At 28.1% G+C, this 17,627-nt stretch overlaps 1 protein-coding gene across 4 annotated transcripts in view; it reads left to right on the top strand.

Annotated features, from left to right (window-relative positions):
* Positions 1–17,627, top strand: part of LOC132942551 (atypical protein kinase C) — a 37,266-nt gene that overhangs the window by 12,985 nt on the left and 6,654 nt on the right. For 3 of the 4 annotated variants that reach the window (XM_061011083.1, XM_061011080.1, XM_061011082.1), the window contains 8 exons: positions 439–613; positions 681–791; positions 849–1,018; positions 1,929–2,163; positions 3,600–3,780; positions 4,094–4,212; positions 4,278–4,447; positions 4,552–4,667. In XM_061011083.1, the coding sequence (XP_060867066.1) occupies positions 439–613; positions 681–791; positions 849–1,018; positions 1,929–2,163; positions 3,600–3,780; positions 4,094–4,212; positions 4,278–4,447; positions 4,552–4,667 (1,277 nt within the window). The remainder of the gene's footprint in view (positions 1–438; positions 614–680; positions 792–848; positions 1,019–1,928; positions 2,164–3,599; positions 3,781–4,093; positions 4,213–4,277; positions 4,448–4,551; positions 4,668–17,627) is intronic. The other variant, XM_061011081.1, reaches the window with a different exon arrangement.

A 17,627-nucleotide genomic window follows, 5' to 3' on the forward strand; every position in this document is an offset into this window, starting at 1 on the left:
AAGCAATTAATGTATTTTAATAGTTTTAAATTATACTAACTATATTTTCCATTAGAAAGAGGTCTAAGGTTATTAAGTTATTAAGTGTATATGTATTCTGTATACAATAAAAATAAGATAAAAAGTATGTTGTCGTTTAATTAAATATCAACTAGTTATTAAAAAATAGTAATAATAATTAATTTTAGAAGGCTATATATGTTTCTTAACAAATAAGATAAGTTTGAACATTATGTTCTGCGTTCTTTATTTTAAAAACTTATTCATTGTTTTTTGATAAAATTATAAAATATGGGAATATTTTGCAGTTGTTCTACTAAATATCAAGTACATGACAATAATTTAGTATGTAATAGTAATGGTGATGTTAAACACTTTGTTTCAATTTAATATGCTATGTTCCTATAAAATTAATTATTATTATTTTTTTATAATCAGCGAGCATTTTGTGCATACTGTCATGATCGAATTTGGGGATTAGGACGACAAGGATTCAAATGTATTCAATGCAAATTGCTTATCCACAAAAAATGTCATAAGCTAGGTAAAAAAACTTGTACCAATGATCCTATAGGTAATGAAGACACCAATGGTGACTCACAGACGTCTCTAAGTAATTATAAAAATATATTTTATTGAAATTATAACGTTTATTTCATAAGCATGCTATTAATGTTTAGGTACACCTAGCTCTGATACGGCTTTACCGGATTTAAAAGAATATTCTGATCAAAATTCTGTTATTGATCAATCAGCTGATTCTGTACCCATTGAAGATCCACAAGCTAAAAGTAATATTTCACAATAGTATTGTTACAATATAATTTTATGTTAAATTATATTTATAGCAGGTGATGAAGATGTTGGAGTTTCACGTCAATATTCTATTGCCGACTTTGAGCTAATTAGGGTTATTGGTCGTGGAAGTTATGCGAAAGTGTTAATGGTTGAACTCAAAAAAACAAAATGCATCTATGCTATGAAAGTTATAAAAAAAGCACTTGTTACAGATGATGAAGTAATTAATATATTTTAATTTATAATAGCTAAAAATCATAATATATATTGATAATAAATAAACAAGTTCACAGTATATTTATTTACAACTAAACATTGAATTGTTATAATATTGTCCAATATTTTTTTTAAATTAAAGAAATGTGTATGTTACCATATGTTTGATTGTCGAACAACAGCCAATCATCTAACATTATATGCCCCTTTTATTAGTGATGGGAATGATCGAATGATTACTAATCAAGAAATTTTGATAGTCGAAAGAATGTCTTGAAAAATCACTCAAAATTAAAATTTGATAAAAACAGTCGACCATTTATACTCATCGAAAAAATCGTTAAAATTACTCGAAATATGAACATACTCATAGTAAATAATCTAATTTTGTTTTTTTTCATTTGTTGGTGTAATATTATTTAAATTATAATTTAGGAATACTAATAACCATTTATTAATACCGCATTATTTATAAGTGTTTTAAATAAAAGACACAAGAGTTTTTATTATATTACTCATAATTGAAATTATTCGATTATTCAATTATATTTATCATAATCGATTATGCCCATCATTACTTTTTATAAAAAAAATTTCTTCTCAGTTTGTTAATGTCTATTAACTATTATAACTCCTAAAATATGTTTTATTACTTAATTCTATTTATAAATTATAAATAATAACATAATTACAAACTAACCATTTTTGTATAAATCAATTTGTACATAATGAAATCAATAATTTATCATTATTTTAAAACTAAAATATACACTTCCAAACAGCACTTTTTTACATGTTATTAGTGTTTATATAATAAAAATATATGTTACTAAGATTGTGATATCACAAATATAATATAACTGGTTAGTTTGATAGTATATATAACATATTTACTATATATTTTTTAATTTTAGGATATTGATTGGGTACAAACAGAAAAACATGTTTTTGAGACTGCTTCTAACCATCCATTTTTGGTCGGTCTCCATTCTTGCTTCCAAACTGCCAGCCGATTATTTTTTGTGATTGAATTTGTTCGTGGAGGTGACTTAATGTTTCATATGCAAAGGCAAAGACGACTGCCTGAAGAACATGCTAGATTTTATGCAGCAGAAATTAGTTTAGCTTTGAATTTTTTGCATACTAAAGGTATATTAAATTGTTTCTTAATAATTTATACAATAATTTTTAATTTTTAATTGTAATCGTTGATACAGTCATATGATTAATATTTTATAATCAAGTAACTTTTTTTTAACAAATCTGTATACATGATAATATGTGAAAAGACCACACCTATTGATATAGTTAAAAAAAAAGAACTACAAGAATCATCAAATACACTTTTCAATGAACATAGTATATTATTATGAATAATTAAGTATATAAATAACATTAAAAATAATTTAAATTGATGTACATCCTACTATCTGTATTTGTCCAGATAGTTCATTTTTACCAAACTGACCCATTATATTCATGAACAAATGCGTTTTTGTGCTTTGATACATACTCATTTTAAAGGTTGTGAATCCATGCATTTGCATTTTTATTTTATTATCTACTTCATAAGAAATTAAGTATGATCATTGCTAGTTTTACATTATTACTTGGAATACATAAAGAAAAAAAATTAAAGCATTTTTGAGCATATAGCATTTCATCAAATTGAAAATAAAAAAATAATTGCTTCTATATTTCAAATGGTTTCTGCTAGAATCTAGTATTTAAGTTCTTGTTTAACTTGCTTAAGTTCTTATTCAACTTCTTTAAGATATAGTTTTTAAGTTTTTTTTGATTTTGAGGATCAATCAAATGTGAAAAATGTTTAGTATGTTCAAAATAACCTGGAATAAATGTTAAAAAAATACGGAAATAGGGAATATTTAAACTACACTAGTCTTTAACATATGATTTCTACAGTATTTCTATAGAATCTACATTATATATACTTGAAATTATCACCATATATGTCATCACCCTCCCACCAAGTCAATTATATATACCCCTGCCATGTAGTATTTAGTGTACATTTAACAAGTTTTGGTGCAATAATTTAAAACTGCCCGAAGGCCGTTAATGTTCATGTTTGTGTTTTTAACTATAAATAGCATATAAATAGTTTTTTTTTAATTTAAAACAATTTTCAATTATCAAATTTGATTTTTTTTTTCCAATTTATTTCACTTATTTTTATCAATTTGCGGGCACTTACAGGAGATAATTAATAATATTTGAAATATTACCCACTTTCTAGAGTTTTATAATATAATAGGTATCTAAATTTAGTCATAAATACTTATTGAATATGAAAAAAATATTAGGAATTAATTAAGTTGTATAATTCTAGTTTTAAGTTAACTTTTTTTTTTTTATGGATATATTATAATATAATAGTTAATTTTTCTGAATAAATACTTAGTATTATTATGATTATTTATTATTTTTCTATAGTGAATACCCCTTCGTATATTTATTCACAATTAGTGCAAAATTGTATAGTGAACTATAATTCATAAGTTATATTTATGTATATATTATATTTTAATGTTCTATTTTATTTCATTATTACAATGTTATTTCAGGTATAATATATCGAGATTTAAAATTGGATAATGTACTACTTGATCACGAAGGCCATATAAAATTGACGGATTATGGAATGTGTAAAGAAGGAATAAGGCCTGGAGATACAACTTGTACATTCTGCGGTACTCCAAATTACATTGCCCCAGAAATTTTAAGAGGAGAAGATTATGGATTTAGGTACACATTTTTTTAAAACTAAATTTGATCTAGACATGGTTAATAATAACTATTGATTTCTTGTTGACTATGTTCTATACTTAAAGCTTTACTATGTCCAGTAACTGTACAAGCCAATTCTGTGCATCCCCACACAACACTGCCATCAAGACCAGTTCCACTATGGTAGAGTGTTGTGTGGGGATGCACAGAAGATCTTATTTTTGTTGGGTGTGTTCCTTTTTCCGGAAAGAGTATTTAAAAATATTACTATTATACTATAATATATTAAATTAAATACTTGATATTAAGCTCAATCTGTTTTGTTTTTCAGTGTGGATTGGTGGGCTTTAGGAGTTCTTTTGTATGAAATGTTGGCTGGCAGAAGTCCATTTGATATTGCTGGAGCATCAGAAAATCCCGATCAAAATACTGAAGACTATCTATTCCAAGGTAATATAATACAAACAAAGTTCATTTTAAAAATAGTTTTCTCATTGTTTTAAACTTTTTTGTAGTTATTTTGGAAAAAACTATTCGTATTCCAAGATCACTTTCCGTTAAAGCAGCATCAGTTTTGAAAGGATTTTTGAATAAAAATCCTGTAGATCGTTTGGGTTGCAATCGAGACACTGGCTTCTATGATATTATAACTCACCCATTCTTTAAATCTATTGATTGGGAAATGGTAAATCATCATTATAACTAACTTCATATCATCATTTATTATTTTAAATAATTAATATTACAATAATACTAATAAAATGTAATCAAAAATATATGTGATTTTAGTTAGAACAAAAGCAAGTTAGTCCTCCATATAAACCACGACTAGATTCTGATCGTGATCTTGCCAATTTCCCACCAGAATTTACGGATGAACCTGTTCACTTAACACCTGATGACCTGTAAGTAGTCTTAACATTTCCTTAAAAAATAAATCAAAAAAATCATATTGATTCAAATAATAATAAATAGCTCATGGTGACATTGTCACACTTGGCACACCATTTAGTGGTTAGTACTGGCACATATTCGATAAAATTAACTTTTATAAAAAAAAAAACGTGATCTACATACCTAATAGGTATTGAATAGTATATTTGTATAACCGTTGGCGGTTCCAGTAAAAGAGGGAGGGAGTTGGCAATTGGAGCTATAGTGCTATAGCGTTCTCAAAAAAAAATTGTTGTATACATGAATAAGACTAGAGCGGTTACAACAATATTGGTCCTATACAGTATTCATGTCAATTCCATGGGAGGGGCAAAAACATTTTAGTCTTGAATACCGCATTGTTAAACAAAAACTTAAAATCTATATGCTTGCTAAACAATTAACTAAATGTATAAAATGTATTTAGCTATTAGCAAAAACAGAACATCTCACGACTTATCGAGGGGGCGGTCGCCTCCTTCGCTCCCCCTCCCCCTTAGGGACACCTTGGTCCTATACATAATGTCCAATATACTTTTATATATTATTTTATAAGTCTATGGCTTAAGTAAACCAAACGAATAAGAACCACACTTTATTTTGCAAATTTAGTTCATTACATAAGCATTTGGATCATTGTGTAGTTTTAATTGGTGAGTTAATGCTCTAAAAGAGGCGTGCCCAACCTTTTTCAACTGACTGGCCACATTTGACATTTATATTTATACTGCGGGTAGTATATACCGGTTAATTTTGATAAAATATTCACTACTATAATATGTATACTTAAAAATTGTAAAATATTTTGTAATTTTAAAAAGCTTATTACAATAAAATTTTTTTTAAAAATTATAATTTTTATTTTCAATTTTATCTATGCTTATGTCTATTAGAAATTTCTTATTTTATTAAATGGTCACGGGCCGGTTGGAATACGTCCACCGGATGAAATTGGCCCATAGGCCGAAAGATGGGCACGCCCATTTTAAGATATACAGTGATTGCGTTCTGTTCTGTTTAATGAGCATAATTATTTACTTTTTTCAACTCGTTCCTCATTTGCAGTAAATTTTATTAGGGACTGGTGGTTTGTCACGTGGTGCTTAGCCCTCCCGTATTAGTATTTAGCCCCCCTAAAAGGTTTTACTTTTCAGCTCCTCCTTATAGGCTCGTAGTTAAAACCCAAATCCTTACAAAGAAAAAAAATGTTTAAAATAATTAATGGGTAATGATTATTATATTATAATAATAAAAAAAGGTGGATAAGTGGATGTCGCTCTGCTGTACAGTAGGTTACACGTGGGTCACTGTAATGGATGGTGTTAAATTTGAATTCAATGATATAATATCATTGTATAAGAAAAACGATTCTGAGCGAAAACGGTCAGTCACCCTATGATATTACCAAGTATATTTGATGATATTATTGTGAATAAAAAAATTTATATATAACCTATTAACGTGGAGCCTTGTTTTAAATTTTCAATCCTTAGCCATAAAAGTTAAACATTTTATAAATTTTTAACCACAAAATAATTAATAAATTATAAATTTGATAAATGTTGTCAAAATTTGAACTTTAAATGCTTATAAAAAAAAATTGTGCTTATGTATTTTTAATATTTTTCAACTGCTATTAAAACGATATATCAGGAGTCTAATATTAAATTTTCACGCTTTTTTACCCAACAAATAAAAATTTATTGATATTTATAGAAAAAAAAACTAAAAAAATTGAAAAATGACAATGTCCGTAAACAGCTCAAAAAGAGTCAAAATATTTTCAACATTTTATGGTGTATAGAAAATGCTAATATAAACATTCAGTGAAATTTTAAAGTATCTACAGTCATTCGTTTTTTAATTAAAATAAAATAAGAAAATTGTTACATGAGAAATCGAGTAAATATCAAATGTTGTAAAAATATAAATTTCAGACGCTCATAAAAATTTAATTTAAGTTTCTTCTAGACATTTTTTTTTTGATAAAGGTAGATAAACTTATGAGTAATCTTATATTACATTTTCAAATCTTAGATTTAAAAAGAAAAATTTTTATGAATTCTCAACTCAAAATAATTTGCTATTTTTCGTGATTTTTCCGTATTTTGTCAAAATTTGAACTTTAAATGCTTATAATTAAAAACTGTGACTAAGGATTTTTAATTTTTTTCATCTGCCTTTGAAACAATAACCTGGGAGCCTTCTATTAAATTTTCAAGCTTTTTTACTCAACAGATAAAATTTTATTGATATTTATAGAAAAAAAAACTAAAAAAATTGAAAACTAACAATGGCCGTAAACAGCTCAAAAAGAGTCAAAATATTTTGTAAATTTTATGGTGTATAGAAAATGCTAATATAAACATTCAGTCAAAATTTCATGTCCCTACGGTCATTTGTTTTAGAGTTACACCAAAAACCAAAATCGATTTTCTCGAAAACAGATTTTGCGTAAAAATTCCCGTTTTTCCTTAATTTTTCTTTTGTTTTTCACGTCGCTTGTGAAAACTACTGGGAAATTTTTACTTTTGACCCCCCAAAGTACCAACTAGATTCACTTTCCTATCAGAAAAGTTACTATTGAAGAAAATCCAAGCACTTTTACTGTCCTAAAAGGTGATGACAGACACAAAAATAAAAAAAAAAAATAAAAAAAAAAATAAAAAAAAAACACACATCATTGTAGAATCAATACATTCATCGCTTCGCTCAGAATCTAATATAATATAATATACGTGGATGTACCTAGTACTAATTTATCGTAATATTGGTCATAGTTTTCGCGGAAGAAATGTGCGTGTTGTGTATAGCTTATCTGCTTATTACATATTAGCTTCAAGCTTATATAACGCTCCCTATGGGCTATGGCCCATCATAATATTATATATTATTTTATTATATTTAAATAAGTACCCTTATTGGCGTACCTACCTACCTATTCTTATGTTGCATCGTACTGTGTGATCAAAAGTAAAAATTTCTCAGCAGTTTTCAAACGTGACATGAAAAACAAAAGAAAAATTAAGAAAAAACGGGAATTTTTATGCAAAATCTGTTTTTGAAAAAATCGATTTTGGTTCAACTCTAAAACAAATGCCCGTAGGTACATGAAATGTTGACTGAATTTTTATATTAGCATTTCCTATACACCACCATAACATTTTCCAAATATTTTGAGCTGTTTACAGACATTTTCAGTTTCCATTTTTTAAATTTTTTTTTTCTTTAAATATCAATACAATTTTATCTGTTGGTAAAAAAGCTTGAAAATTTAATAGAAGGCTCCTAGGTTATTGTTTCAAAGGAAGATGAAAAATATTAAAAATCCTTAGTCACAGTTTTTTTTATAAGCATTTAAAGTTCAAATCTTGACAAAATACTGAAAAATCACAAAAATTAGCGAATTATTTTAAGTTAAGAATTCTTAAAAATTTTTCTTTTTAAATTTAAGTTTTGAAAATGTAACACAAGATTCTTCATAAAATTGTCTACCTTTATCAAAAAAAAAAAAAATGTCTACAAGCCAATCAAATTAAATTTTTATGAGCGTTTGAAGTTCATATTTTTACAAGATTGGATATTCATTCAATTTCACATGTAGCGATTTTGTTATTTTGTTGTAATTTAAAAACGAATAACTGTAGACACATGAATGTTTTCTCATTTTCTATGCACCATCATTTCTTTCAAATGGTTTATATGATTAATAATAATAGCATCTACAATAATAATAATAATACGTCAAAAACCATGGTCTATCTAGTGAATAAAGTGTAACGAGTGTCTAACACCTGGTGTCTGAATACTCTGTTCGGATATTTTTCACACACATTTGATATATCTAATATCTATGAAATGATCCACTAAACATGATCAGTATTTTATAGTGTGGTGTAAGAATTTCTATTATCCTGCACTATATAGTATATTTATATTATATACCAAAATCCACACTTTAAATTAACCAATTGGTATTAATTAATTATAAATTATAATAAAACATCTGTCCACTTGACTGGCATAATCGATTCCCGAAGTATTTTTTAGGGATCACATTTCTTATCGTTATGTCTTGTTATAGTAACATGTATTCGGTTCTGCAATATAAATAACTAGTTACTATTGTTTTATATATATATAAATACATATTTATCACAGAATATACTTAAATATTACGAATACTTATTAGGTACCTATTGTAATAACTACTATAATATATATATACAGTTTTAGTTATTTGTACTAAGTTTCGTGGATGGCAAAAATGAAATGTGTACATTTTGTTCGTAAAATATATAAGCACTCTTGTTATTAATTTTATAAAATTACAATATGCCTATTAAGATGGTCAATATATCTTTAATAGGGGTACTATAACCATTGCAGTATTCCAAAATCAATCATTTCAAATTTCAATAACAAAAAAACTGCATAATATTATAATATCTGTTATACGGGGATATACATAAAAAGTTTTTCCACAATATTTATAAATAACGAAGAAGTTAGATTTAAGGTCTTTTTTGTTGTTTTGTCTGTCAAATTTGAATTATGTTTATCATTATCAAATAATATAATTTTTTCTATTTTACGGTACTGGTAACATGAAAAATAAGTGGTTTGTATGACAAAAGTTATAATATATATTATATCTTTCCGACATATATTCACGCCAATAATATAAGATTTCCCTTTTAAATCTCTTTAACGGCATTGCGTATTTTGTATTTGTTCTATACACATGTATATCCGTCCTTAAAGCATGCAGGCCAAGAACTTTCGGTTACTATGTCCATAAATCTATCGATTATTGCCTCGAATTTTTGGAGTTGCACTGCATTTATTTTCATTCGAAATTCTTCACTCTATTGCAGTGTTTTCTTTGTGTATTAGATTTGTGAATTGTGGCTCTACGCTTTACTTTTGATATTTTGTAATATAAATATTATGTTCTTATATATATAAGAATATATATTTTATGTAGGTATTCAGTATTGTGTAACTTATAATTACAGCTTTAATGTTACTAGATGGCAAATATTAGGCAGTATGCACAATGTACATGTACATAAATATATGTTATTTTTTTATTTAAATCTATTAAATAAATTAAATTTATCATAACTATTAAACTGTGGTTTCAATATTGAATTCATGTTTATTTGCTATCCTACACATAAAAACGTAGTTTATAGTTAAAGTTGAAAATTTTATTTGAAACGAGAACATTTTGTCTACAAAAATATAACCACAAAACTTTTGGGTGCTTGTAAATTGGGCCCACATTGTGCAGGTAATAAAAATACTATAGTAAATTGCGCTCGGGAGTTTTTGGCTTCTAAAATATGCATAGTAAATTGTTCCCGTTTCTAAAATGGGTAATGTGAATTGCGCCCAAAATATCTATATAAGTGCCCTTGAATCAATCGATATATATTATATATATTTTAAATACTATTGATATTATATAACTTAAATTTTTTTTTTTATAATATATAAAGACCCACAGCAACATGATGGGCCATTGGGTTTCCAAGTAACTCATAATTGTTTTACTAATTACTATTAACTATATATAATATTATATAATTTACCTGATTTTGTATTATTACATTTTTGTATTATTATTTACTGCATAAATTAACCTAACAAAAACAATTTAAAGAACTTTTTAATCCCAAATTATATTATTTAAAAAAAAAAATTGCCATTTTTATTAACTATTTTATTTATTTCAAGCAAACAAAAAAATCATTTTTGGAGGACAGTGATAGTCACCTTCTCGTGGTGACATTTCCAGAGGAATGGTATAAAAATAATATTTCTGGGCGTAATTAGGCTCAATTTACTACATAGAAATTTATACCTGAAAAATATTGGGTGCAATTTACAATATTTTCCCTTCGTTGGGTGCAATTTACGTTTGTCCAAACTTTTGATAGATCTCATTAGTTGAAAATTTTAAAACGTTAATCGTATTGAACATTTCGTTTTCATCTAGATTTTGAGAAAATTTAAAATATTGGTTTTTGTAATAATTATTGTACTGAAATTTGCACTAGCTGTCCTGCCCGGCGTTTTTTTATATGTATATTACCATATTTCTACTATTATAATAGTAATATAATATGTAACCAATGACAACCTTATAAATAAACAAAAAATTCGTGAGTGAAAAACTAAATCATGTGTAGCCACCCTATGGCAATTAGAAACCTAGAGGGGTTGAAAAAATTAGCTATAAACCCCCTCCGAGTCTCAAGAAATCTATTAATATAACTTTTATTGAAAACACTCGTATATAAATTAAATACATATTTTTAATCTTTACTTTATTTTTTTAAACTCAAATTTATGATAATTATGTAGGAAACACAGCTCTTCGTCCAGCCCTTGTGACGTATTCTGTCTAACCATGTTTTGCGATCTTTAAAAAAAATATATATTTAAATAAACTGCTGATGTAAACTTAGTATTGCTGACGGTATTTGCTCCGTTAGTGCGTGATTCTTTTATGAAATGAACGGCGATCTTATTCCATGTTCACTATAACACACTCGATGTTTTTTTCCTTGTCCTAATCGTACCTATGTATAACGTGAACGTTTTGTTTGGAATTCACGACAAAAGGGCTATTATTATAATGACGACGGCGGTGGCCGTCGCGCCGATGACGACGCTTACCGACGGGTGACCCTGATATTTAAACCGATTGAGGACCCTAAATGGGGAATAATAATAACAAGCCGTAGTAGTTTTGTGTTCTAAGGAGCTCACAACTATGTATAAGGATATAGGTACCACTGCATTGTTTTGACGAGTAATTATTATAATTACTTGTCCCCCCCCCTTGTTTCAGTCCCGTTTCAGACACGTCTCCTGTTTCCTGCATTTTTAATTGCTACCCCGGTCAAAAAAAAAAAATCAGCTGCTCCACTACGCAGAGCTCTATTTCTCAACGTCGCGGTGGTCACCCGAGGTCAAGCTGCTGAAAAAACGTCTCCCTCCACTGCCTCCGCGTTCTTGTACCCATAATATAATATGTGTGAACAAGTACGGGTTTCGTAATATTTATTTCCTTTGGCGGGTGAATTTATTTAGTTTTTTCCTCTTTTTAATGCACTCCTTTCTCTGCTTTCATTATTTTCGTATGGGATCGGACTGACGGAGAGGATTAGAAAAAATCTATACCAATCCAGAAAGACTGTTGTGTGCTCTATATGCGATGTTATTATTTGCGTTCCGTGACATTATACTTTATCCGTAGTTTACCGATATCGACAATTCTCATCTTTCTACACCGCAAGAATTACAAAAAGCGTTGTGTCCCTTTAATGTCTTAAATTTCAAGAGCATCCGAGTAAATGATTTGTATTATGTATTTTCGTCGTGGGACTGACTGACTGAGTTAATGCACGCCCACAATAAACGATAGAATAATAAAGTATAGCTGCAATTGACCATTAAACCATCGTTTAAGCCCAAGTTTTAAAAGTGAATTTTTATTCACTCGGTCACTAACTTAAAAATTTAATACAAGATTTTTTATATGTTGTTACTAGTGTAATTATAAAAAAAAAGTTGGGAGTAAATTCATAATAATGTTTTATTAGCGTGTCTTAGTTAGAATTTTGAAAAAATTCGTCAAGATGACGAAAATAATTTGCAAATTATTTTGAGTCGAAACTTAATAATAGTTTTCTTTTTATATCTAAGATTTGAAAATTTTATTCAAGATTCAACATAAGTTTTTCTATCTCAAAAAAAAAAAAATTTACCAGAAAGTCATATTAATATTTTATAAGCAGCATTGGCCAGTCTGTAAAAGCAAAATAGAGAAAAAAATCTCAACTTAGAAAAAACTTACATCATACTAAGTTCCCGTGGATGGAACTGAAGCTTTTTCTTTAAGCTCTATAAAGTTTAAAAAAGTGTCAATATAGTTTTTTATCAATATTTCTAAAAGTATTGATCAAATTAAAACAAGTTTTAAACAAAAAATGTTTATTACTCAATTTTTATAAAAAATCTCTTGAGATTTTTCTTTTAAGTAGTATTTCTAATGCAAAATTGATCTTGTGCATATTTAAATAATGTACTCACATTTTTTTATAATAATAGAATTTATTAATTATTATACGCATCAAGTAAATGACTTTAATATAACAAGTAGAACATTTTATACATTTTTAACTACAAAATAATTCCCAATTTTTAATGATTTTAATGAATTTTGTCAAAATTTGATCATAAAATGTTTAAAAAAAAAAATTGTGCCTACGTGTAATATATTTTTAATATATTTAATAACAAATTATTAGGAACCTTGTATCTTAACATTTTTTATCGATAATTATTGAAACAAATGTCATAAATGTCATATGTCAATAAATATCTCAAAAACAGTTAGATACTTATAATAGTTTGAAATTTAAACCACATATTATATTAATGCTATAAAAAATATATTGTAAAAATTTCAAATATATATGTTTTTTTTTAATTACAACTAAATAAAAAATTGATTTTGTCAAATATTGGTTTTGCGTAAAAATTCCTCTTTTTTTCTTTTTCCCAAATATTATTAATTAAGTAGTATTAGGAACTTTTTACTTTTATTACCCCAAATGTACTAACTATATTTACTTTTCTATCACAAAAAATATTGAAGTTGAAAATGTAAGTATTTTCTTCTTTTATAAAAAGTGTCTTCAATCTTCATGTATACAAATAAAGAATAGATAGCATTGTAAAATCATAACATTCATCGCCCCCTCCATAATTTATAATGATAAATTGAAAAATGAAATAAGCCGCCCATATCTACCCATATCTATTTAATAGCTCAATATGTCACGAAAAAATTGTTCCAAAACGAGTATTGCATAAAGCGGTGTGGTGAACATTTATAAACCATGATGCCCAGGATATATTTCAGTACTTACCCAATCTTCATCCCCTTGATATAACATAATATAGTACATAGGTAGGTATAATTATTATGTGACTATAAATATTTTAATTTTTGTTTTATGTTATTGTGGTTTAAAATTCCACCATGGCGACTTGGCGTCATAAAACCCCGTTTACGCCACTGGCTACCATTATTCTTAGGATAAAATGTAAATTGCATTTTTAATCCCTGTTCTAGTTATAATAATATATTACTCATCCTGCTCTGAACTATGTGAATCGAGACAACAGTGCCCAACATAATATTATAATTCGAATATAAATCATGACTTTCGGACTTTTAGTTTCTGTTATTTGTGTAAGATTCTAAATTTTGTCATATTCGTTAACTTGCTTACAAAATATTTTTTCCAAAAGGATTTTAATATTTTTTTTTTTTTATTAATCAACCCGCGCAACTTAGGTCATTGGGTGGTTTTTAACTGTGGGGGAAAGGAACTGTAGGTTTAAACACGTGTTTGTGTTTGGCAGATTTTTTAGTGGGCACTCGTAGGTATCTGCCATGCCCGGGTGGGAGATGGCGGCGCTTCTCTCCGAACATCGTGACTTGCCCGAAGAAAATGCCGCCCGCAGCCGAGGTTTTGAACCGGCGTCGGTGCGCGTCGCAACCGATGCCTTAGTCCATCGGCCACTCCGTCCCCCGATTTTAATATTATAATATGTACCTACCTATACATTTATAAAGTTATTAATTATTTGTTATTTAATTTGATATATTTTTCAAGGTTTTTTAGTAAAAAAAAACTGTTGTATGTAAATTAAATTTGGGAAATATTTACGACAATATACTTCTTAACATTTTACGTCGACATAACATTATATTGCTTCTTACTTAATTTTCTTTTCATATACCTAATGATATTGATTTGGTATTTAGTAGTTATGTTTACTGTAATAAGTCCATTACGTACTATTTATTTATTTATTTATTGAAATATACGGGGTTGGGCCGACTATGTCATTGTAATTATATAATTACGTTGATATCTCATGACTTAAAACTTTTAAATCCTAATTTTATAAATATTATAATTTAATGAAGGAGGTAACTCTCTCCCCTCCCTCCTTTCACAAATTACCTTAAACGATAATACGTATAAACACCTTTAAAATAATTAAGTGTAAGCCTCCGCCTTTTTTATCTTAACATTAAAAAACAAAATTAAGTTGATGTATTTAAAGTTGAAAATATATTGGTTTTTATCACAAACTATATTCTACACAGATTATATTCAAATCACATAATATATTTTATTAACTTATTAATTTATGCTTGCAGTTATGCCAACAACAATAATACGAGTTATCGATATTAGTAGTACGATATCATTTAGTTTTTTAAGGCATCAATATTTTGACAGCTAAAGTTATTTATAGCAATGAATAATAAATTCTTTATATAACTCGTATAGTTCGTTTTTCCATTATTATTATAATATATTATTATATTTTGAATATAGAGTATTAATAATAAAATATACATATTATACTAATTAATAATTATGTTAATTCGTGTAACAATGAAATTGATTTAGTGACATTTGCATGCACTAATTGGAGAAAATATAGGAGTATAGTATACTATAATATAGTTTATATACTATACCTAGTATATGTATTTTGTATTATTGTAGATTACTCCTGTAAATTATGTTCCACTTCCTTGGTGTTATATACGTATTTTTACATCTTTCTTGCGAGTTTTTCGGTTATTGTTTTTTGTTTTTCGTCAAGTGCCAATTAAAAATATTTTATAGGAACCACACGAGAGTCGTAAAATCAAACATACACGCACTGTATACTTTAGCGAGTGGTCTCGCTTAAATTAGTTTTTTTTCCCTTAACTCTTTTCAAATGCGTATTATAATTCACTTTTACATTGCACAATCTATTGAAATATCGTTATTATTTAATCCAACAGCAACATTTCTGGCGTTTGATTTATATCGTTTAAAAAAAAACTATGTGCGATCCTAAATTATTGCCGCCATATTTCGACAATGTAAAAAACGAAAATAACAACACTGCGACGACTCCGCCGCAATAACTACTATACAACGTAACTACTCTCATCCTATATATTATATTATATACTTACTCAACGTGAGCGCCGGTAAACGCTGGAGAGACAATGATGAAAGTCTGCAAAATGCAAATACGCATTATCCGTATCTGTTAATTTGTGAGAACAGGAAATAAAATATTATCATGTACCGCGGCAAGGCTGTAATATGTTATACATACATAGCCATGCGGTGACGCTTTTTTCATAGTAATAATAATATAATTTACTCAATTACCTATGCCCGCCGTTCATCCCGCGACCGTCCAAAGTGAAGTATATCTATATAAATATAATTTAATAAAAATACGAATTTTCAATAATGAATTAAAAACATTTTTTTGTATGTATGTTGATGATGTGTATTACCAATTTATAATATCGATATTGCACACAGAATAGGTCCTCCTATTTTCTGGTAAAAATATGGATTATGAACTAGCTGCATTATATAATTTATAGCTTGAGTAGTTCTTGCCCCCGCATGGTCGCATGCAAAACGCTTTTCAATGAACAATTTATTTGTTCTTAAATATAGGTACAAGGTACTATAAAGTATACAATTGCATACACGTGTACTTGATCATGTCGCCGCGGGAATCAAGTGTACATGGAAAATAAACAAATGATAAATCCAGCTCGTATTTTAAGTTTTCTCGGCTGTATTCGCTCGTTGTCGTAGACAATAGCCCGTGGTAGGAGGGAGGAATCTCGCGTTTCGTCGTGCCAAAAAATCGGAAATATTCGGCAGCGCATAAACCCGCGGGACGATTGCCAAACGACAACGAAGACGACTCATGATATAATATACGAATCCCCCTTCCCCTTAAATCGTTTTATTTTGTGGTATTTTTTTTTTTTTAATTCGTGCGGGCCAATCGCCCCGTTATAATATAATAATGCACGATGACGACGACAATAAAATAACAGATGGAAAACGTATGCTGTCCTTTTGCTTTCTTGTCTCCGGCGACGATTTAGGGATCCGATATTGTCGTCTCAGCAGCCTCGGAAATCATCGACATTTGCCATGTATTATATGCATCGTGTGTAAGACGGCAAATAGCTCTCGGCTCCGACCCGGCGTCTTCGTTTTAATAACGGCGGTGCAGTACACTATATATGTAATATATTACCATCTATATTTTCCCGAAAATCGTCGCCGTACCGTGTTATGGGAATATTCTAATCTAGAAGGGTTTAATATAATATTGCTACCGCTGTATATATGTTTTATTCCACTCGAACCGGCCACTGGCATTGGTGCAAAAAGCGCAAATTATCTCAGTGGACTAGATCCTTAAAATATAATATTTTAAATTTGGTAATTTTAGCGGAATACATTTTTATTGGGGGAAAGAAGGCTGAAAAAAGGTACCTATTATAATAATAACAAATAAATGTATTAAAATAATGATAAAAATGTACCTATATATACTATATAATTAAACAAAGTAAAACATTAATGATAATAATTTTTTTTTAAACGTCTATTTCAAACTAAATATAATTTTTATTAAACATCTTGATCAATAACCAGATAATAAATCACAAGAAATTGTTTGTTATCTTCGATGCATTTACTCATAGGCATACAATTTAGTTATTTGAGTTGTAAGAGGTAAACATTATGATATTTTATTATAAGACCCATTTTTCAAAATTGAATTTATATTTAATAAATACTTAACCTACTTATTTTGGGCTGTATTTACATGCCCTCTTTTCCTGCGGAGGACGAAGAATTAATAATTTGTGTACTGCACTTAAACACACACACAGACACAACCCCCTCGCGCTTTATAGAGCGTTGTTCTTGTGCTCGTGCCATACTAATGATGTTTTTGTTTGGTTTTGTCAATATTATACTCTCGGTGTATACGTTATTATGGTA

The sequence above is a fragment of the Metopolophium dirhodum genome, chromosome 4 (genome assembly GCF_019925205.1).
Source record: "Metopolophium dirhodum isolate CAU chromosome 4, ASM1992520v1, whole genome shotgun sequence".
NCBI lineage: Eukaryota > Metazoa > Arthropoda > Insecta > Hemiptera > Aphididae > Metopolophium > Metopolophium dirhodum.